Consider the following 22,531-nt stretch of genomic DNA (forward strand, 5'->3'; position numbering starts at 1 on the left):
GTTTTTTCTGCTCTCAACCTGTTTCATGCCGTAACTCTTGCCCGTGCAATAAAGCACTGAAATTCCTGGGAAAAACTGGAAAACCCATTATTCAGGTGGTGGCAACAGCTGTTGGGGTGGTCGATTTTCCGAGGAAAATTCGAGCGGTCGGAAAATTACACGCTGAGGGTGAATTAGCAAGTCCCATATTGTCTAGTGGTTAGGATATCCGGCTCTCACCCGGAAGGCCCGGGTTTGATTCCCGGTATGGGAAGCTTTTTTGCTTCATTTTAGAGGGGGCCACTCATGTTTGAAACCGGGAAAATGCAGGAAATTTGAAAAAAAGTGAAACATAGGAAAAAATCTAAAATTTTCTAAACAGTAAAAAATTGTGTCATTTTGGTAGGTGTAATTTTGGAAGGTTGAATATTACCTCTTTTATGATATAATTTTACCTCAATTTAGAATGAAAAAGTGACATTACAACAGAAAAGTAGTAAAATTACACATTTTCAGAGGTAAAGTTACATATTTTTTTGACACAAAAAATGTACCTTTTCCCAGATGTAATATTACCATGATTTTTTTTCTGTGTAGTTTTAGAACAAAAAGAAATGAAAAAAAAAATCGCAATCAAATAATTTCATAGTTTTCCTAAAGTCTCTTTTTTATTTTTCAGTTGATTTTATTACTATTTTTATCATATTTTATATTAGTTTCCAAATCGCATAAAGATCTTTTTTAAATCTTAAAATTCTGATTAAATTTTGACGATAACACTTTTAATAGTCTGAACAACAATGGACGCAATTCAACATCATTATTTACGTAGAACCGCCAGTAAGAAATCCCTGCCACTACTATTAAGCCCATACCAAGTGACGATTAGTTCTTTTTTTATTACCATATATTCCGGACGCGCCATGAAACTCGATCTGTTCGGTCACATAAACAAATTTAATGACTCTATTATGAGGCAACCAGTGGCGACAGTCAGTTAGAGGAAACCCGTCTGCAGAAATGTGCTTGGCTAGCGCCAAAACGATTTACTAATCGATGATTTATAAACCATCTAATCGAGTTCTAGTTGGTCTGATCTTGATCAAAGATATATGTTTTGCAAAACATTTTTAAATAGTAAATAAAGTTGAGTTGCTATAACTTATTTATTTATTTTTCATGCAAAGTCAAAATATTGAATATTTATGGAAAATATTTAGATTCAACATCAAAATCATGTAATGAATGTTTTCAAACTCAAGTAAAGTTTACGACGTAGCCTCTGCACAGATGCAGTCGAGATTAAAGTCTAAATTTTCGTAAACTGAACTGAACAAGTACAACAAACATCACACTCGCAGATACAACATGTCACGGCGGATCATCGAAGCAAAAAAACGAAAGAACATCAACATATTCAGAGTGGGTTTTTAGGAGGACCTTCTCCGCGCCGCAACTCCCAATAAATAAACATGTACACTCATCCCTCATATTCGGAACAGTTTACGGATCGGCCAATGTTCAGCAAATCATAGCAAATCGATAATAGAACATAATGATTAGCTTTTACCTTCATTTGAAAGCTATCCTTGCGATCTTTCGAAACCTGTATCGAACAACTGCAAATTTTAACTTTTCTATCAAGTTTTTGAAGAAAAACATTGACCCATGAAAACCACAAATTCGGAACACTTTTTTCTTACGGATGTAAACAAACTTTGATTCTCTCTTAGAGTACATATTTTTTACAAAATAATTACTTCACTCACTGAAATCAATGAAACTCATGCTTAGTGATGTTTTATGAATGGTCTGATAACTTTTTTTGTGAAAATATCAGTTTAATCCAGGTGTTCCATAATTGTGGGAGGCACAATAACATCCCACAATTATGGAACGGGCAATTTGGAGGCATTGTTTTGATGCTCTGAATAAAATAGTCTCGAAATGCAGTTTTTTGTCCAAAATGAACTACTTTTGCTAGTGAAATAGCAAAAGAATGTCCAAATAAAGGTCCTAAAAATAGCAGGGGCGACAGAAAAAATGCATTTGGCATGCTATTGACAAATTATCACAAAAGTGTTCCGAATTTGTGGGTGTTCCGAATATGTGGGATGACTGTACGCCCCGAAATTAAGAGGCAGGAGCACGTGAGTGATTTGGTAAACATGCCAAAAAAGTTTACTAAACACGGTAGTAAATATTTTCAAAACAGTAAATTAAGAAATGGTAAACACTTACCGAACCGGGCCCAATAATCATGAAACGCCGCGCAACAAGTGATGAGATTTGTCTCGTGACGAGAGCTTTTTTTGTTGGGAATGTTTTCGCCTCTTCATTGATTGTTTGGCGCTTTCTTGGCGAAAAATATAAACAAAAGAAGCATCAAGTGTATATAAACAGACTAATTTCGGTTATCGCTTCGGTAATTATCGGTTTGTTGCTAAAAATGCACATGGGATCAACAATTATTTGCGGTTTTTTTTTTTTTTTTTTTTTTCGTTAGTTGCCTGGCGGACGCAAGGAGTGGACTTCTTTGGACGCGATCGGCTCGGGGAGCGAGAGGCAACGACGCAGGCTGGAGAGTGCAACTGGCGAGAGCAGAGCCCAAGCTGTTCCACCTGCTGCTAAGGGGAAGTTTGATGAAGAAGGGAGCTGCTGCCAGAGGAGCGCAGGAAACCGAAGATAAGTACTGTTTGTCGTGCGAGGGAAGAGCTCAAGAAGCTCAATCTCTCAGCTATGCCTGACGTTTCATCATCCTGAAAACTTGCCTTAGGGGTTATTCAAATATTACATTCAGAGATTTTCGGGACTTCTGAACCACCCTCCCTCCTGTCACGCACTTTTCCTATCTTCAACATGGGCTTTACAATCTGCAAACCCCCTTCCGTCCCTTTATTCATGTGCGTAATTTGTGAACAAACCCTAACAGTGCTTCCAGATTGTATCCTATTCAGAGAATTCAAAAATATGTTTCATCCTTCATGTTTTTACCACGTTTCTTATTTCCATTTATTCTTCTCTTCTTTATAGTTATTTCTTCTGAAATTATCAAACTTCTCTTTAAATCTCTTTTCTCAGTTTTTCTTACTATTATTTCTTACAATCTCTTCATTTCTTCTGATAAAAAAAATACTGTGCTGTACGCTCTACCTTATTTCAATTAATAACGTATTTTATTTCAGCTAATAATGAAGGTAATTCACTATGTAACATATTGCTATTGATTATATTCATTGATTATATTTACTATATGGGTCATTCCATCTGAAGCGGAACAGCATTTGAAAATTACCCTCTCCGATCCTGCTCAAATTTGGCAGGGCTGTTGATACTATCAAAACATGCAAGAATCCCGAATTTCATCCAAATCGGACCACCCCCTCCATTTTTGTACCTCCCCAAAAAATCGACTTTTTGACGATTTTTGACCAAACCTCCTAGTTTGAAACGACGATAACTCAGGAGCCACAAATCTTAGAGGGTCGGTCTTAGACTCAATTTTGAAGGAAATTGGACGTAGAATCCATTACCGTGATCAAAATTTAGATTAATTTATTTTTTCTACCTGTATTGCGCAATTGAAAACTTTAAACGGCCGTATCTCAAAACACCCCAACTTATTTTTTTAAATTTGACCTTACCATCGTGTTCCCCGGCCAATTTTACATAAGAATCACTTATCGACAGAAATGAATATGTTTTGTTCCAGAGATATCGAATTTTAAAGTTTTGTGTTTTCGAGATTACCTAAATCAGCTTCATTCGCCGCATCTGCTAGAAGCGCACAAGCGGGCTGATCAATAACTGCTACCTGGTCATTTATTGAAATAATATTTCATCATAAATAATCTTTATCAAATTGGGCAAAAATTAACTGTATAACACTGTAGGAAACTGGAGTTTAATCGCGAATGTTTATCTGTTAAAAACAATGAATGAAGTGAATTTCTGTGCTAACCCACAGGACAGAGCAATAACGACACACAGTAAAGGGCAGAATTGGATTCCGATGCAAAATGCAATTAATCTTGTTAGTAACACTGAACAATAAGTGCATGATACATTATTGAGTTAAAAATATGAATTAAAATGAATAAAATTTTGTTGATTTGTTGTACTCTAGTGAAGGACGATCAAAAGGAGTAGGAAAAGGATTTCTGTGAAGTATAAAACTGAAAAATGTAAGAAAATCACCAAGTTTGATCTGCTGCAAAGCGGCTAATTCCCCAAATTTTGTTGCGATGATTTCGACATCGTCCGAACAACAGTGTTTTTTCTTCTTCTGTCATTCTTGGATTCTTGGAACACAATACGGCTGCTGTCCTCACGTATAAAGGATTTTTTTAAATAAAATGTACCTTGACCAAAATCATCTTTTAATCAAATGGAGCTGGCTCACAATATAAAAATTGATTTAATATGATCAATCTTTTAACCCATAAATGAGATTTGCCAAATTATGGTAAAGTGTCAATAAAAAACTATAATAATAATAATAATAAAGCAGGTTTTGGGGTTTTTGCTGAATGGTACTATTTTGCTACCGCCCATGATAAAGGCCCTAGTCATGGCCTCGGAGGTTCTCTAAAACGGTTAGCAACACATAGATAAACGGTGCATTCAAAATAACCCAATAAATATTTTTTTCACAAAAATGGATTGATCAAGGTAGGGGAACAGCATCTAATTCCAGCGTTCTTCTAATGTTGCCATATCAGCGCTTTGGCATTCAATTACAGCTGATTAAAAGCGTTTTCAACTGAAATCGAGTGATAAATAGCTCAATAAGAAAGAAGTGAACAAGCAAGTTTCTATCAAAAGTTTTGCAAAATTTGTTGTTTAAATAGTGAAAATCTCGGGTGAGTTTTCAAAAAGCCGTAAGAGCCACCGTGACCTCCGACACTAATATTTGTTTTTCTCCCAATTGTAACAAAATTTCATTTTTTTTCAGTTTGGGGCACTTGAGAAACAAGTTGATGAACAATCTTAAGCATTTTTGAAATTTGTTTTTTCGTAAGTAGGTCGGATACCGATGCAAAATAGGCTTTGTTTACCATTGGCAATTACGGCTTTTTGACTTAACCTGCCAAACATACGAGAATTTCCCCTATTAGCCATTTGAATAAATATTTGCGTAAAATTATAAAAAGATAAATTAAATTAACTATCTCCCAGAACACCAGGTAGCAGTTATTGATCAGCCCGCCTGTGTGCTTCTAGCAGATGCGGCGAATGAAGCTAATGTAGGTAATCTCGAAAACACAAAACTTTAAAATTCGATATCTCTGGAACAAAACATATTCATTTCTGTCAATAAGTGATTCTTATGTAAAATTGGCCGGGGAACACGATGGTGAGGTCAAATAAAAAAAAAATAAGTTGGGGTGTTTTGAGATACGGCCGTTTAAATTTTTCAATTGCGCAATACAGGTAGAAAAAATAAATTAATCTAAATTTTGATCACGGAAATGGATTCTACGTCCAATTTCCTTCAAAATTGAGTCTAAGACCGACCCTCTAAGATTTGTGGTTCCTGAGCTATCGCCGTTTGAAACTAGGAGGTTTGCTCAAAAATCGCCAAAAAGTCGATTTTTTGGGGAGGTACAAAAATGGAGGGGGTGGTCCGATTTGGATAAAATTCGGGATTCTTACATGTTTTGATAGTATCAACAGCTCTGCCAAATTTGAGCAGGATCGGAGAGGGTAATTTTCAAATTTGCACTTTTTCGTGCACAGTTGAGATGGAATGACCCATATATCATTACACTCAACACACCCTACACAACACCAATGCAACTATAAATCGGAGCGTTTGGTACGGTATGTCCACGCATCCCTCCTCCCCTGTAGATTCTGTGAAATGTGATCCGTTCACAGAATCCTCTCTGCGGTAAACACAACGTAGTAGGGCTGGCCGCTTTAATTTTTGTTTTACATTGTCGGGTATTCTCGGATGTACTGCAATTATTAATATTGACAAGAAAAGTGCTTGGGGCGTAATCTAATCACAAGACTTTCCAGCATGCTTTCATCGGACTGGCTACGTTTGTGTTAGATTAGATTAGATTAGATTAGACATGGGATCAACAATTATTTGCTCCGATTTTCAACAGAATTTATCTGATGATGTCTACAATATTCTCAGATGTTTTGTCCTCTTACCTCAAGGTAAGAGGTAAGAGGACAAAACATCTGAGAATATTGTAGACATCATCAGATAAATTCTGTTGAAAATCGGAGCAAATAATTGTTGATCCCATGTGCATAAAAACGTCTTAAATAAAACAAAACTCAACTTTTCAATAATCTACCAATTTTGTTAAAAGGTCACACAAGTTGCAGGTTATATTCATTTTTAGCAACAAACCTCTTACTGTGTTTTTTTAAATAATTTTATTTCAATATATTTTGAAATTCTTTTTTTGGAATTCTTTTTTTGAATTTCTTTTAAAAGGTTTTCAAAAAATGATTTTTGAAATATTTTTTTGATTCTAGAGGTGTCTTTTAAGGGGTTACGTACATGTAAATCGTCTAAAATGTTGGTATGAGCACACATTTAAACTTTTTTTAAAATCTTTTTGCAGGACATTAAAATATACATTTTCATCTAATAACAAAATAAATAAGAAAACATTTGGGTGTACCATTGCCGAGATAACTATAGCAATTTCAAGTTAGCAGTTTCAAAAAACAGGTGCCACGATATCTCAGCACTGCTTTGACCAAATTAACTCAAAATTTTGGTGAAGAATCGTTAAACCAGTCCTGTGTGCATGACGAAGGCCGATTTTCAAAAACTTAAAAAATCGTAAGATTTTAATTTTTGTATTTTTTAAAAAGCAAAATTTCCAAATCGGGCTTCGTCATGCACACGGGATATGTCTTGGGAGTCTTCACCCAAAATTTCAGCCAATTTGGTCCATCCCATCTCGAGATATCGTGGCACCCGTAAATCAACTCGGTGTTTAGAGGAAAACGTTCACGAAGTTTGACAGTTCGCTTTGCGCAAGGCAAAAAAGTGAACAAATCGTCTCTTACTTAGTTCAGTCAAGAAAAATCTTCATGAATCTTTCAGGAGTGATTGAAAATCATCTTTTTAGTGAATTTAGTGAACTTTCTGTAATATGAAATTTTATGATTTTCTACATGTATTGTACGATCAGTACCTAGCTGGACTCGGTCACTGGAAACGACCGGCGATTCAGTGACCGACGAAATAGGCGGCGGGCCAGATGCGGGCATAAAAATGTCAAAATCTCTTCCCCCCTCACTTCGTCTCACCATCCAGCTGCAGCTTTGTTGACAAACAAACGGAGCACGCGGTCGCATGATGGCGGCATCGAGCCAGAATTAGGGGTGATCATGTGAATAAAAATGAAAGTTTTTTCAAGAAAATAATATTTTTCCGACCGAATAAAAAATTCCGAGCATGTTCAAACAATTTTTCCTGATGTCGGAGAAGTGATAAAAAGCAAAATTTTAATCCATATTTTTTCTATAAATTGAATTTTTTCACTCCAAGTGGGAACCCCTAGGTATATCCACGACCGTTTCCAATGACCGTGAGAAGGTGCCAGAAAATCCAGCTACGAGCTAAATCCACAATATGTAACCCCTTAAATAAATATTCACAGTCTAGACTAGATTATCTTGAGTTCGATTCTAATCATGAACAAAATAAAATCATTTTTTTCTCACTTTTACCATCAAATTTGAGTTCTGCTACCTCATTTTAGTCAAATTTGAATGGATGATTTGATTACCTATTGAATAACCAAATGCATTTTCTCAACATCAATCATCACCGCTTTTTAGTCGCCATATTGGATCTAGAAATTCTTAACAATTAGATTTGTTCAGGGTTCATAATGAAACTCGACAATCAAAAATGTGGCAAACATTTTGTAAAAAAAATCCCCTTTAAAATCGGTCCAAAAAATAAGAGGGCAAATTCTTTTTTGTCAAAGCACTTCAAAATTTAAATGTGATTTTATGGTCAATCAGCTCAAAATATTCCCCAGTGTTTATAATCATTTTTAACTTGTTTGAGTGAATTTGTAAAAATTTTTAATTTTAGTGATTTTTTTATGTGCAGTAATACCGTAAAAAGTTTTTTTTTTTGCAGATTTTTTGAAAATTAATGATTGCAAACCGACCGTACTGCTGAATATTGAATTTTCCATGTTTTTTTTCATTGAAATGTAAAAAAAATTACATGTGATTTTAATTTTTATTTTTTGACATTGGGTCTGGTGGGTGAGATTGGGTCATACAATTTTCAGCATTTTTGTATGACCCAATCTTACCCCCAGACCCAATGTCACCCCTAATGACGGTACATTTAATAGTGTTAGTTTCTGCATTAGTAGAAAAAAGTGCTTTTCAAGCTTTTTACAAATTTTTAAATTTGGAACCACATATTGGAAATAAACCTTTTAACTTTAGGAAAAAGAATATTTCTTTGGCTAGTTCGCAATACGTCGTAAGAGCCATCGCGACTTCCGATACTTGTTTGATTTTTTTCTCTAAAACAAATCAAATTTTCAAAAAATAAAAAATAAATAACTAAAAATAGAAAAATTTTAATAACAAGCCACAGTCTCAACATTTTAATGAAAGACACTAGTTCTACAAGGGTGACACAAACTTTAAATAAAATTTCTACCAGCTAAATTTGGTGAAAAAATATAAAAAATATTACAGAAAAACAAATATACCACTTTTTTACCACTTGCTATTTAAAAAAACCCTATAGCTCGCAGAAGGTATCGAACTTTATATTGCCTTTAGAACAACCTGTCTTTTGAACACTTTTTTTTAGAGCGGCCGCCATTTTCTGGAAAAAATTTGATTACTCTAAATCACATCATTGCGTTGTGTGCGTGTTTTTGAATTCTGGTTCAAGAGATAAACGCTCCTCCCCTCTGGAGTCTCTCTTTCTCTCGTGAGAACGCATGAGAGCTAACAGCAAGAGAGAGAAAAATATCAACCCCTTCCACCTATGCTGAAGCATGAAATTCCACCACCCTAAAATTACCCAGCCAAACAGCTGTTAAAGTACAATATACAGGTAAAAAGAGACATTACTCACTCCGACGCGATGCGCACAAAAAATCTTGACAGCGGTGGGATTCGAACCCACGCCATTTCTGACTGGTGCCTAAAACCAGCGCCTTAGACCGCTCGGCCACGCTGCCTTGGTGCCAGTGAAGGTAACCCAACGTTAACCGGTCCCATTGCCGGGGGTAGAATTCTTATCAGAAAATCGCTTCAACCGGGCTTGGTCTGGCAAATTGTTGTTGGGGTGGTTCTTAAAATAACCCCGCGGTTCTAATTCGAACGCAAACTTTTCTGTTCGTGAACGGTGGAAAGGTTTACGGAAATGGGCACGTTTCGCCGGAAGCTCATTAGTTACGATGTCTATGGATATAGTTTTCCTAACCCTATCATTAGTCAATGCTCCCAGCAGCCGCGCTGCTCCAAAATAAAGGAACATGTGCTCCCATTAGTCATAGACTATAGTGCAAAAGACTGATCGTCTCATAATCGTCATATCAATTTCAGTCAGTTTCCCCCTTCTTAAGAATTAGTATTAAGATGCACTCGCGCTCATAATGCAGCAAAGTGACTCTCCGGTCGCCATGATTGACGACGTTGTGACAGCGATCTAATAATATTTAAAATGTTAAGTATTTTATTTCGAGCGAGTGAAAAACAAACAAATTAGAACCGATTTTCGTCGAATCCTTCCATTTGTTGGCGATTGTAGTCGCAGCCGGCATGTGCGCCAGCAGTTGTGCCGAAATCGTCAAACCGTGACACGGGAGGCGCAAGGGAATCCCTTGGCTCGACCGCTCTTCGGGAAGATGAAATATGAGGCCCAGAAAGTGTGCGAGAGCGAAAGAAAAACGCATCCCAAGACATTCCTATTAACATAGTCTTTAACAAATATGAAGCTTATCCCTCGCACGCCCGTGTTCGATACTCAGCGTTGTGCTTTGTTGTCGTAAGTCAACTTTCTTTGGTCTTTATCTCTCAAATGAAACGATTATCTCTCAAATGAAACGACTTTTTTATTGGTTATAATTTGCAGTTTAAAATGTTTTTTCTTTAAAACTTTAAAAACCCCATTCGTGACAAGAAGGCACAACCACGACGTAATGTGAGTGGGAAATCACGAAAACGAATCTGTTTCAATTTTTCTCGACGCGCGTTTCTTCCGGCGCTGCTGCCCTGCCCGACGACAGTTTTAACGTGGAGGAACATGTGTTTTCATAAATGCATGTAATTTATTTGCTTTCGGTGCATTCGTCCGAACGAATTGGGGAATGTAGCAGCAGGGACATGCCTTAAGTGGCCTTAAGAATTCGAGCATGCAGCTTAGAAGTGCACGATTCGGTGGTTAGCTGACAACATCCAAAAATACTTGGACGCTTTCGGTTGAACATGCCTTAAGGTGAAAACACTCCTTTGCTAGCATCTACGAAAGGAACTGTAATTCAAGCCGTAAATCAAAACCCAATCCTCGATCCGTCACCGCGACACGCGGAGTCACATTATTCCTTTTAACACCTTCCTTCTAATTTTTCACCATCATCAAAGTGACACTTTGGTTAATGACTTGCATCCTCCCGTATCGTGCTCATCCCTCACACCGCGGGGACTGATTTGTCTTGGCGAGAACTCATCTCCTGCTCAAAGTGAGACGTAAAACCGCTCTTTTTCCTTTCTTCACACATTTTCCTGACACTGCAAGTAGCTCGTATATCATCTGTCTGGTTTCGTTCCGTCGAAAATTAATTGCTAGTCTAATTGCTGATGCGCGCCTCTCTGCGGAGCTCGTTGCCCAGATGCTGCGCGCGCTAGTACATCTTCAGCGCATTGAATTACTGCAAATGAGCGCAGCGTTTACCGAGAAGTTACGGGATCCAACAAGTGTCACCGCGCGGTAGACGAAATTTATGCGCAATTGATGGTCTTGTCATCTTGGAAGAAATGTTTCGCTCGCGATTACAGTTTCACATAACTTTATTTCGTAACGTCAATTATGTAGGAAGAGAGGGAAGGTTAGAGGAGTGATACGCATGTTCGCTCGTGTTTGGACGGACAATTTTATCATTTACATCGAATCGCCAAACCGTTGCAGTTTTTGTAGTGTGACCTCCTGATACAAGACTGAGAGTTACGGTATCGTTAGACCTAATGCTAGACTTTATTAAATAAATAATTTACTTGTGTGTGTATAGCCTTCCTCTTTTTTGTTTAACTCAGTTGTTACCTAACGCCTAGAGATCCCGATCATATTCTTGATTTGAAGCATTTATATTTCTTTTTATATACACGAAAACTAAGTTACGCTTACAATTTTGTTTGTACATCAATTTGGATTGATATGAATCGTTCAAATTTGCGCTCTCGAAAAATCGACCCTGTAAATGCAAATGTTCTAGAGTGAGTTTCGCCCAACTTTGCGCGTTGGTACATCGAAAAAAAATCATGTTCCTATACTTTCTACACTTCTAAATGTTAAACAAGGTTAAAATTTCCTTCTGTATCTACAGAAAAATGTTGGGCTGAGTTTGGCCAATGACAATGATGGTGGTGGTAGCGTCGTTCTGGTGGTGGTGGTGGTGGTATTGGTATCCGACGGTGGTAGAGTTGGTGTTGAGGCCCCAAGCCTGCTCATTCGCCGTTACGGTTGCGGCAGGTAGTTCTTCTGGTAGGACTGCTGCGTGGAGCTTACACTCATCTGATTTGAGGCTTCATCCTTCACCACGGGCAGAACTGAAATTAGAAGAAACATGTTTTGAATAAATTTTCGATTTTTGATGTTTTGAAAAAAAAATCTTGATTGATATTATTTAAATACTTTATTTATCAACATCAATAGAAATTCGTTTTTCATATAAAAATATATAACGATTTACAAACCATCAAGTAATATTCACACATGGTTTCAACATTTTAATGAAAAAAATAAGTGTTTTTAAATGCATTATATACCTGTCCAGTTGTTTTGCCATCATTAGTGTCCAAAATATCTAAGAATTGGCTTTTTTTCATTTTAAGTTGTTCTCAGTTGTTTAGACCTTTGATTTTTTTTTTTGGAAAAATATTGTTTTGCCCCCTGATTTTTCAGACAAATTTTGAAGGGGGTGACATAAAATTTTAAAAATGTTTGCAACGGCCTTATTGTATTAACGAAATATTTGGTGTTGCGATTATGTTTTTAGCTTACATTTTAAAACGAAATTCAAATAACTTTATAAATATTTAGAAAAAAATACCAAAAAGTGCTCAAGAAATAGGAAAAAGCAAACAAAAATAACGAGGCGTCAAAGTTATTGACTGTTTTAAAGCAAAGTAATTTATTTATTCCTATTTCAATCATTATAGTTCGATTTTTTTTTATTTTATATTTCGAAAACGAGCAAGAACGTCGGACTCAGTTTTTTTACTTTTGTAAGACTTATTTATAGACATTTTTTCGTTAGGTCAACCCTAGCGCAAAACTGCTGGCCAGAAAATGGCAAATTCTTACCCCTTCCCTCGCAAGTCCCATATTGTCTAGTGGTTAGGATATCCGGCTCTCACCCGGAAGGCCCGGGTTCGATTCCCGGTATGGGAAACTTTTTTGTCTGTTTTTTGAGTGTTGGAAATATTTTAAGACCACTTCAGTTTGATGGTCTGGCAACACTGTCGGGGATATCGAGACATAGCATAGTAAGGAGAAAAAGCTCGAAAATAACAAGTCATAAAATATTTAGACCATATAGTGTAATTTATTAATTTTTGGATTTAAATTCGTTATACGATTAAAAAATAATCCATCTTCGAGCATCTCAGACCTTTCCTACTAGTTGTAAAATTTGATTATCTGGCAGCACTGTGACGAGATATTCATACTTAAATGGAGTTCAAAAAACAGAAGATGTTGTATAGATTTGGATTAAATACTTATGAAACAACATTTTAAACATCTTCGAAAAGGTATTTGAATGGCCTTTCTTATGAGTTTCTCTGGCAACAATGTCATAAGATATTTAAATTTAAGTAGAGTTTATAACAGTTTAAAGACAAATTTTTGAAAACTTTTTTGACATATATTTCCAATAATTTCTTTGTTTAAGTGATCTGTTATGAGTTATTTTTGAATTCACTTTAAATTTTAAACGCAAATTCAAGAAACTACTTACTAGCAGTGTCCCAGTGTGTGTAATACGGCTCGAATCTCCGTGGACAGGGGGGTGGTGTACTGCCGGAAACTAAAATAGGTAAAAAAAGCATTTAGTTGAACTAATTTGCACAAATTACCCTGCGTTCTGCCATACCTAAGTTTTGCGATAACGATCCGTAGGTGTTGATGGTCACAGGTTGCACAGGCTGCTGCAGCTGGAACAAAGTTGGAGGATTATAGCGGGGTTGGTCCGATTGGGACTTGGGCTGGTGAACTTACCTGCGTTGAGTATGAGTAGTTGGACCGCGTGGAGCACGAGGTGTACGAGCCGAGCTGTGGCGTTGGCATCCACGTTGTTCTGGAGAGAGAGAGTTGGACTTAGGTGTTGTTTTATTTCAGGGGGTTCGTGGAAGTTGCTTACCCGGTGTCGTACCGCGGGTACGTCTGGTATGGACTCTGCGCGAAAACCGGCCGGTGCGTAAAGTTGCCGGCGTTGGCCATGTACGAGTCGCCGAACATCTTGGAGTAGTGGCCTGTCCGGTAGGGTCGCTTCATGCGCCTTCTCCGCTTGTAGTTTCCGTTCTCGAACATGTCCTCGTACTGGGGGTCCAGCGTCCAGTAGTTGCCCTTGCGCTCGCCACCGCCCTCCCGCGGGATCTTCACGAAGCACTCGTTCAGACTGAGGTTGTGACGGATCGAGTTCTGCCAGCCCTTTTTGTTCTTCTCAAAGTACGGAAATCGGGACGTAATGTAGCCGTAGATCTCGCTCAGCGTCGCTCGCTTCATTTGGGAGTTCTGGGGGAGGAGAAGAAAAGACCAACAGTTACGTTACAAATCCTCCCAAAATGACCGGATCAAAGAAACGTCCAAGTCGTGCCTTCGCTACAAATGACCGGAGATGATTACGATAAATTAGCCCCACAACTGCGCGACTTAAAGACGGTGACGAAAGCCCGGACTATCAACTTTAATGGTAATTATAAATTAGATGTTTTAATAATCTTTCGCGCGACTTTCCCCGATTTTTCGTCCACGACTCGAGTCTTCTCTGGGACGCGATGACTGAGATGAAGTGGCATCCGTTTTTCCTCTAGAAGAGTCTCGCGCGATGAGGCCGGCCGGATTAAAACGTGATTAATAAATTCTCGCCACTAATGAATGCGTGTAATTTATGACGTGAATTCTTGCTTTTTTTTTCTTGGCACTGGAAGACGTCGCGAGCGCGTGTTAGTCTACAGCCGAGATCACGTTTCAGCTGGGATTCGGCGCTAGACTAAGACTCTCGCGTGGTACTAACCTGGATCGCCATGGCTATCAACGCCACGTAGCTGTAGGGTGGTTTGGCGTTCGAGTTTCGACTCGATCCCGTGGGACTGACGGAACTGAAAATTTTAAAGAGAAAAATCTAATTTTCGACGCAAATTACAACAAAAATTTAACAAACCTCGGATTGGTGGTCCTCGGATCGTCCCCCGTGAGGTTGCTGGCCACGGTGATTTCGTCGGTTTTGATTGTGATTCCGGCGGCCGAAATGGACACGGGCACGACGGTGTTGTTGTTGTTCGGGTTGTCCCCGTTGTCCGACTCGGAGTTGTCGTGGACGCGCTCGATCACGGTCGGCAGATGCTGCTGGTGCTGCTGTTGGTGCTGGGGTGTGCCCGGGGATTTGACCTGCTCGTACGCTGGCAGGGCAACTGTGGGAATCGAACAAAAAATGTTATAACTTATTTTTAACACTTGTTATCAAAAATACAATGAATTTCAGAAATTATTTACGCAATCGACTGGCACATGCGAGTGATTACAAGAAGAGAGTATTTCAATGCTTCAGTCAGAAGGCAAGACCACATCCCATGTGTTACGTGTCAATGACGATTGATAGCACACTTTCTGTACAGATTTGGATCGATGCGTGGAACTTTTCATTCAATGCGTCGCGAGAAGTACTCGAGAAGTCTATGCCTCCTAATCAATGGATTAAGAATTTCAATGGCAACAATCGCGTGTTGTTTCAAGTTGTGATGTGGTGATAAAGAGTTGCACTGATGCTGCAGCAGATTGTAAAAGTTTGAAAAAATAGTATTCTGAAAATTGCCAAAGTATCAATACTAAATATGTTAAATATATTATTTTTTTAGTTTTAGTGTCGGAAAACTAATTTTTTTAAACAATTAAAAACAAAAACCACTTAAATTTTATTCAAAAATAAAATTAAAGCGTAATGTACGGTTGGAAAATAAATATTCATAAATGGCATTTTTTCAAATATATTATCAAGACCAGTAAAATCACCAATTCAAATCAAAATCAAATTTAAGAGTTAGGCGTCATCCATAAAGTATGTCACGCAAAAATCGGCCAAAATTAACCCCCCCTCTCCCCTATGTCACACTTTGTCACACAAAGTTGAACCCCCCCCCCCTCAAAAAGTACGTCACATTATGCCAGACCCCCTCCCCTTTTATATGGGGTTTTTATAGTTTTTATTTCTTTAAACTTTCAAAATTTTGGTATTTTTGCCAATTTTAATAGGAAAAAAAAATGTCTAATTATAATTATTATATAATTATTAATGTAAAAAACAGTTTTGTACCTTTTAAAAATTAGAAGACCTGGTATAACATTCAAGTATACAAAAATCTTGATTAAGTTCAAACCATTTATAGCAGTTTTCTTATGAACACCCTGCTTTCAAAGCATTTATTTTTATCGAGCTAAAATTTGCAAAATATTGAAGTTCCAGCTGAATAAAAAAATAGACTATATAATAAATTATAATGTGATACTTCTGAATAAAAGTAAGCAAACAATTTAGAAAAGAGGATTTAATTTAATTGTGTACATTTCGAATAAATATTATGCAATCATAAAAAAAAAACTAGTGTGACGTCACAGTCCCGCAAACCCCCCTCCCCCCATCGTCACATCTTGTCACACCTACGGTAACCCCCTCCCCCTAAGAGCTTATGTACTTTATGTTCCGCAAAGTGGGGAGGTAAGGAAAAAAATGTTAATATAAATAAATAAATAAAAGTCAAGGTTAAAGAATGCAATTACAGGTTATCGTAATTTTACGAGAATGTTTTTTTCAACAGTTTTAATTTTGACTATTTTTGTCAATTTTAATAAGTTTTTCAAAGTTTTTGTCTCTTGAACTCAATCCTATGCTTCTATTTTTAAAAGCAATTTGCTGTTCAGCAAATTCAACATTGGAATGAATGCATGAGATTTTTTTCTAAATCCAGGAATGAACTATTGGTACTTCAATTTTGTAATTTTTTATAGAATCCCCACTATAACAAAAAAAAAAAAAAACACTTCGTATGAAAAATGGGCTAAACTTTTAAATAAAATAATTCAAAATCATGAGACTGAGTTTTAGAGGCGAAAACATTGAAAAATAAACAAAAATGTTCAAAATCCTAACATAAAAAAACCTTGTCGTAAAATTTAATACGTCTCTTCAGAAGTCATGGAAGCGGTCGTACCGGTACCGCTACTACGTCAATAGATATTTAAAATTTAACCATGTCGTGTGAGTTCAAGAGAATAATTACTAATATTAATTCAGAACAAATAATTAAGAGCTGGTAAAAAATCTTTAAAATTTCTTATATATTTTGCGGACTTCTGACGATGCAACAAAAAATAATATTTTTTTAAAAACTTGAAAATCACAAAATAACATAAAATTTAGTTCGATTCTTGATAGCCATCATATTAAATCAAATATGATCGCTTATCAAATCAATGATAGCTTAATATTTTAGGTTGGAAATCTTTTAAATATACTTCGTTTTAATTGTTAAAATTATTGAATTATTTATAATCTTGACAGATATGTTTTCCGCCAACAACACACAGAACTTGTTCAAATTACAACATTTTCCCTAAAACTGATTTCGAATAAACTCGAGTCGTGTCAAGATGGCGGCTTCCTCTTAATGTAAAAAAACTTATTTAGTGTGCTTGAAATTAAAGTCAAGAGGATTATACCTAAATCCTCTCAAAATATAGCATGTTCAAAGAGTCTTAAAATGCATTTAAAACCAGTCCAGTTTTTTTGCATCATAAGTTTTCAAAAAAAAATTCAGTTGATTGGGTTTCAACACCATTAAAATATTGAAGTTTTTTTTTATTTTTTCCTCCTTATTTTTTTAGGACGATGGAATCCAATTTTGCTTCGACCCCTTATTTGTTGTGTTTGATAAATGAGCATTTTTTTGTTGAGCTTTATACAATTTTTTTAAATATTCGATTTTATGGACTGCAAAAGGAAAACACCGCTTTTGTTTAGATTGAGACAATGCTTCTCTTTATTTACTTTCAATATCAATCCAATTTTACTGTTTTGTTTTGACAAATTGTCGCCGTCATGCTAACTTGTCGTACGTGCATTTGCAAAATTCGATTTCAATCATAAGATATTCAATGAAAACCAAAAAAGCTCCGAAAATTTTTGTCACTTTTCATATAAAAGTAGTTTTAATCTTGTCGTACTATCTTGTCACTCCCTGAAAATTGATGGAAGTGCGACAAAAGGCCAAAGGGATTTCAGGTCAGGATGCGTTTGACGCACGTACAAGCTAGACTACCGTAAACATTTGTAATTATAACTCGGGACTCCAGCAACCAACTTCAACCAAACTTCGGAACAATGCACAGAATGGTCAGCCAAACAAAACGTGTTTGTCATTGTTTACATTGCGTGCTCTCGTTTTTGTTTATTCAAGGTCAAACATTAAAACGCGTTTTTCTCGGAACGTCAAAATGGCGGTTGCGACAAGATAGCACGACGACGTCGAAATGGCATCTTTGACATTTTTGAAATTATATCATAGTCAAAGTTAATCTTTGAGATTTGATATGGTTTTCCCAGAATTCGATTAAATCAAAATTTAAAATCATGTATTTTCTTTAAATTTTCGTAAAGTTAATTGAATATTTTTGATGATATACATATTTTATACACAACTCGAATTTTTTTAAGTTGATGTCAGTAAACGCTTTAGTTTCGTCAAGAAATGTTTTAGTGAATTTTCTGCCAATAAATAAAATTGTAAATTTCTGGTGTCTGTGAGGGTGATTAGGGGATGCGCATGGTTGCCTATGATAGTTCCATGGCATTTAGAATTAAACATTTTACAATGTTATTTATTACAAAAAAAAAATCAATTGTACATAAACTTAAGAAGTTATTCACGGTAAAAAATGTTTGAAAATTATACTATCGAACACGGAGAAAAAAGAGTTCCCAAAATCGTCAATACCCGTTCATGAAATTGGGAACCACGAACGAAGTGTTCAAATGCCATGGTACGATTTTCAAAAACGTACCATGGAATTTGAACACTTTTTTCGTGGTTCCCAATTTTATGAACGGTGCTTCACGATTTTGGGAACTCTTTTTTCTCCGTGCAGTACTGCACAAGATATATAAATAACTAACATTAATTAATCACGTCTATTTTTTTTAATTCCTTGTAGCACTCACCTAGGTGACTCAGTCCATTGAAGCTCTCCTGTTTGATTTTGGGAAGATTTATCAGATTCTGAAAAGAAGAGACAAAAACAAATGACACCTGATAAAATCAACGAATTATTTCAAGGCAAAACCCATTGTCAATCCGTGTGGCCAACCCGAGCTCAAATCTACCGGAAAATCCCCAAAGCTCCTGGTGGCGTCCCACCCACCAAACGATACTGGCGTTGAGATATGGTTATATTTTTAAATCGTGGGAGTATTATGGATTAAAGCCGGAGCATAGAATCTCTCGCTCTTGGCTCGCCTGTTGTCGCCTTGTTGCCCAATTGAAATATACGGAACAGCTGGTTTGGCCGGGGTTCGCACACGTTCCAAATGGAAGTATAATGTTACCTCTCCCGAGAACAAATGTATAGCCGGGCGAGAACTATTCGCCCAATTGAGCCTGCCAAACCGTGCGTGCGATGTGTCCCACGCGAACTCCGCAGCCATTTGGATGGTGTGATAAATTGAAACGGGCTACAGATTACAATCAATCACGCCGTTCACGACGTCCGCCGTGACACGGTTTTTCACGACGAAGACGGCGCAGTTGCGAAGTGTTGTTTCTCTTTGCTGTTAATCGTTTCGTCTAATGAGTCGGCGATTCTTGTTGAACGCTTGTTTTCTGAACTATTCAAATCACCCATCGAACATGTCAAAATGTTTGAGCGGAACTTGATTGGTTGTAGCTACAACCGTCCACCGTTGTTGCCAGTTATCAATCTAAATAATATGACTTGGGGAGATAAATATTTGGTGTTTTCACGAACCACGCCCCGCTAAACAACAACATCTCGACCGTTTCAAAATATATAAACCGCGCGAAAGCGAAACACTTGTTCGTTGGGGGGGAGGAAACGTCTCGGAGGAGTCGTCACCCAAATTAATTAACTCATCTAATGCCATTAAATCCAACATGACCTAATGATGGCCCCCAGGATGGGGGATTCGGGTGACAAAGTCCGACATGGCCGCAACGCCGTGAACATGTCGTCGACTACAAAGTCGCTAAACCGAACACGTGTCACAGCGCAGGTGAAAGAGTTATTTTCGACTTAGAAAAATAGATCCGACTTAAGCTGCGGTGACTCTTCTCTGTGGACAAAGGTGAATGCGAATTAATCAGACTTAAAAATTTAAATCCATTTCCGTCCTTGGCGACTTTTCTTTGCTTGACAATCTCAAAGTTGATAGCGGACAATCTTGCAAAGAAAATTGTGCATTTTTTTTTGTTCACGGTAAGTGTGTGCGAATTGACCTGAAAATTTGCCACTTATTTTCGCTTGACCGCCTTTTTGCTTGCAAGCAAGTGAGTTCGGCGAAAAAGAAAAAAAAAAGCTGCAGCGAAAATAAGTGTGCTAATTTTTAATTGTAAAATAATTACCGCTTTCTTCGCGCTTGATCGGCGCATTAAATAGAAGAGCGGGCCGAGCCGAGCCGAGCCGAGCGAGGTCCTTGGACGACGTCTGAAGGCGGAAAATGGGGGCATTTTTCGATGGGCGATACCGGCCGGGGGAGTCAGTTTGAAACCTTCAAAACGTTTTAGTTTACATTTTTATTTATAACTGTTCAATATATATTTCAATATATATTTTTTATATGTTTGCCTCCAAAGTTAATTTATTCAACGTTTAGTAAGAATAAATTTCCAGAATTTGTTGTATGCCTTTTGACAAAATACTTTGATAATGTTGATAAGAATATTTGCCAAATTACATGAAATTGACAAATTTCACAATTTTTTTTTCAAATGTTTAATGACGTCTATATTTTTTACAACTTCCAAGTTAACTTATTTGAAATGCCATCGGAATACAAGAAGATAATTATTTTAATCAAAAAGTACCATCGAAAATCTTGAAGATATAAAACATATTTTTTGTAAATTTTCCTATTAGAGTAATACAGTCCGTACTCGATTATCTGAACTTCGATTATACGATGCTTCTCATTAAAGGGACCATTTATAAACCAAGTGGACACTTTTTTGTAGTGGACACTTTTCATACAAAAAAAAAAAAAAAATAGATTAGATTAGATTAGAAAAAAAACATTATTGTATGGAGCGTGGACATTGGACAACCGCAGACCCCCCCCCTCCCCCCTATAGTGTTCACGTGGTTTATGGATGGCTCCAAACTGAGGACGATCGAATCAAGTTTATTTAAAAGGTATCATTTGAGTTCAACGACCTTAAATTAGTTGAAGGTGACAGAGTCTGGTGCATATTATATTATTTTTGAATCGATACCTAATGAATTATCAACAAAGTTACGCTATATTTAATTTATTTCAGAATTTTTCTCCGTCAGCAATGTTGGAAGAAGGAAACAACAACTTCTCCGGTTGACGTTTACACTGAAATTCAACCCGACTGGTTGCCAGTAAAATTACTGAATTGAAAATTCTTCTGCAGTTTCTGCTGTTTTTTTTTTTACTATTTAACAACCCTTTCGAGCAGCGTTGGGATTCGAGTGAGAAGAAGGAAAGCTTTTCTCACTCGCGAGCGAGGGAGAGAACTTCTAGTTCTTTTCTCTTCTCGCTCGCGCTCGCCTTTTTTCTCGCGTTCTCGCTCTCGCCACGAGCGCTCGCGAGCACCTCGTGCTAGCCTTTCGTTCCAAGATAGCAATTTGTTTAACAGGTTTATGAATGTGAACGACACGATGGTAAAGAGCTGTAACTTCAATTGTTTTGCTGTTTTTGTCTTCGTTGCCAACGCGTTTTACTTCTCGCGAGCGGGCAATTCTTTCTCGCGAGCTAGCCCGTTCACGAGCGGGGGGAGAACAGGCAATCGGCGAGTTTCTCTCGGCAGCTCAGGACTCGCGGCGAGACCTCGAGAGAGACGATTTTTTTTCTCGCGAGGGTGCGAGAATGTCAACACTGCTTTCGAGAAACAACTAAGAAAAGTTACTTGTTTGCTTTTATTGAATCAATTCATCACATTTCGGGACCGAAAACGCTTTTTTGAAGTTTTAGTTTTATGCAAACCAATACAAAGTGCCAATTGAAATCAAATTATAATTTTTTAATATATATTTTTTAAATTTATATTTATTCAGATTTTTTTTTGCCATTTACATTCTTTCAGTTGAAAAATATTATTGAGTGTGCAATCACAATCGGTGACTTTTCACTTCAGTTTTAATAACATCAGCAAATAAATGATGAAAAACAAAATATTTGATATCGAGACATTTCTAAATCCGTTCACTGTAAAAATACATCGAAAAATTATTGGTTTGAATTATCCCAATTTCAACTCCAAGAATATATAAATTTACATTTTTGTTTGCGCTTTTTTCTCGTTAACAAGCTCATACAATTTTTATTCAAAGTTTTTGTCTCTCGCCTAGGGCAAAAACAACCCAATTTTACAATTTATTTGTGCAAGCTTTTAAGCAAAATGTATGACAAACGTTTCTTCAAAGCTTAATAGGCCCTCAAAACCAAAGCTAAAAACTCTATTCGCCACCTATATTCGAGTAGGACAACTTTGGTGCAACGTTTACGTTTTTGCGCGATAAGTGCAAAGGGGAGTGAAAACTATTTTAAGATTTTTTAAAAGAAGATTGATTTTTTGGAATAAAATAAAGTTTACAGAAGGTAAGAAAAAAAAGTTCTATAGATTGACTTTGAGATTTTTTTCCTAAGTTGCCTTTTCCATTGAAAATTCTAAGATCCGGATTGAAAACGCGAAAATGAGGTTAGATTGCTAGTTTTGAAAATCATTCCAATCAACATTTTTCAAGCAGAGCGTTGCTTTATGGTAGAAGTGACTTTAAAAATATTTATAAACTTTAATAATCTACATTCTCAATTGATTAATTAGGTTGATTAAAACTTTT

At 36.8% G+C, this 22,531-nt stretch overlaps 1 protein-coding gene and 3 non-coding genes across 4 annotated transcripts in view; 2 read left to right on the forward strand and 2 right to left on the reverse strand.

The window, feature by feature from the left end:
* Window positions 1-181: 181 nt before the first annotated feature.
* Window positions 182-253, forward strand: Trnae-cuc. Its single transcript has one exon. It is a non-coding gene; the product is annotated as a tRNA-Glu (tRNA).
* An 8,846-nt stretch (window positions 254-9,099) lies between these two features.
* Trnal-uag lies at window positions 9,100-9,179 on the reverse strand. The gene has a single exon. It is a non-coding gene; the product is annotated as a tRNA-Leu (tRNA).
* Window positions 9,180-10,992: 1,813 nt separating this feature from the next.
* The window catches only part of LOC6043458 (forkhead box protein S1), a 31,703-nt gene continuing 20,164 nt past the window's right edge, over window positions 10,993-22,531 (reverse strand). The window contains exons 3-10 of the mRNA XM_038256804.1: window positions 18,654-18,711; window positions 14,604-14,853; window positions 14,457-14,541; window positions 13,581-13,954; window positions 13,439-13,517; window positions 13,314-13,374; window positions 13,179-13,247; window positions 10,993-11,766 (exon numbers count right to left, since the gene is read on the reverse strand). Coding sequence (XP_038112732.1) covers window positions 11,675-11,766; window positions 13,179-13,247; window positions 13,314-13,374; window positions 13,439-13,517; window positions 13,581-13,954; window positions 14,457-14,541; window positions 14,604-14,853; window positions 18,654-18,711 — 1,068 coding nt within the window. The 3' untranslated portion in view covers window positions 10,993-11,674. The remainder of the gene's footprint in view (window positions 11,767-13,178; window positions 13,248-13,313; window positions 13,375-13,438; window positions 13,518-13,580; window positions 13,955-14,456; window positions 14,542-14,603; window positions 14,854-18,653; window positions 18,712-22,531) is intronic.
* On the forward strand, window positions 12,539-12,610 carry Trnae-cuc. The gene has a single exon. It is a non-coding gene; the product is annotated as a tRNA-Glu (tRNA).

Source organism: Culex quinquefasciatus, chromosome 2 (genome assembly GCF_015732765.1).
Source record: "Culex quinquefasciatus strain JHB chromosome 2, VPISU_Cqui_1.0_pri_paternal, whole genome shotgun sequence".
NCBI lineage: Eukaryota > Metazoa > Arthropoda > Insecta > Diptera > Culicidae > Culex > Culex quinquefasciatus.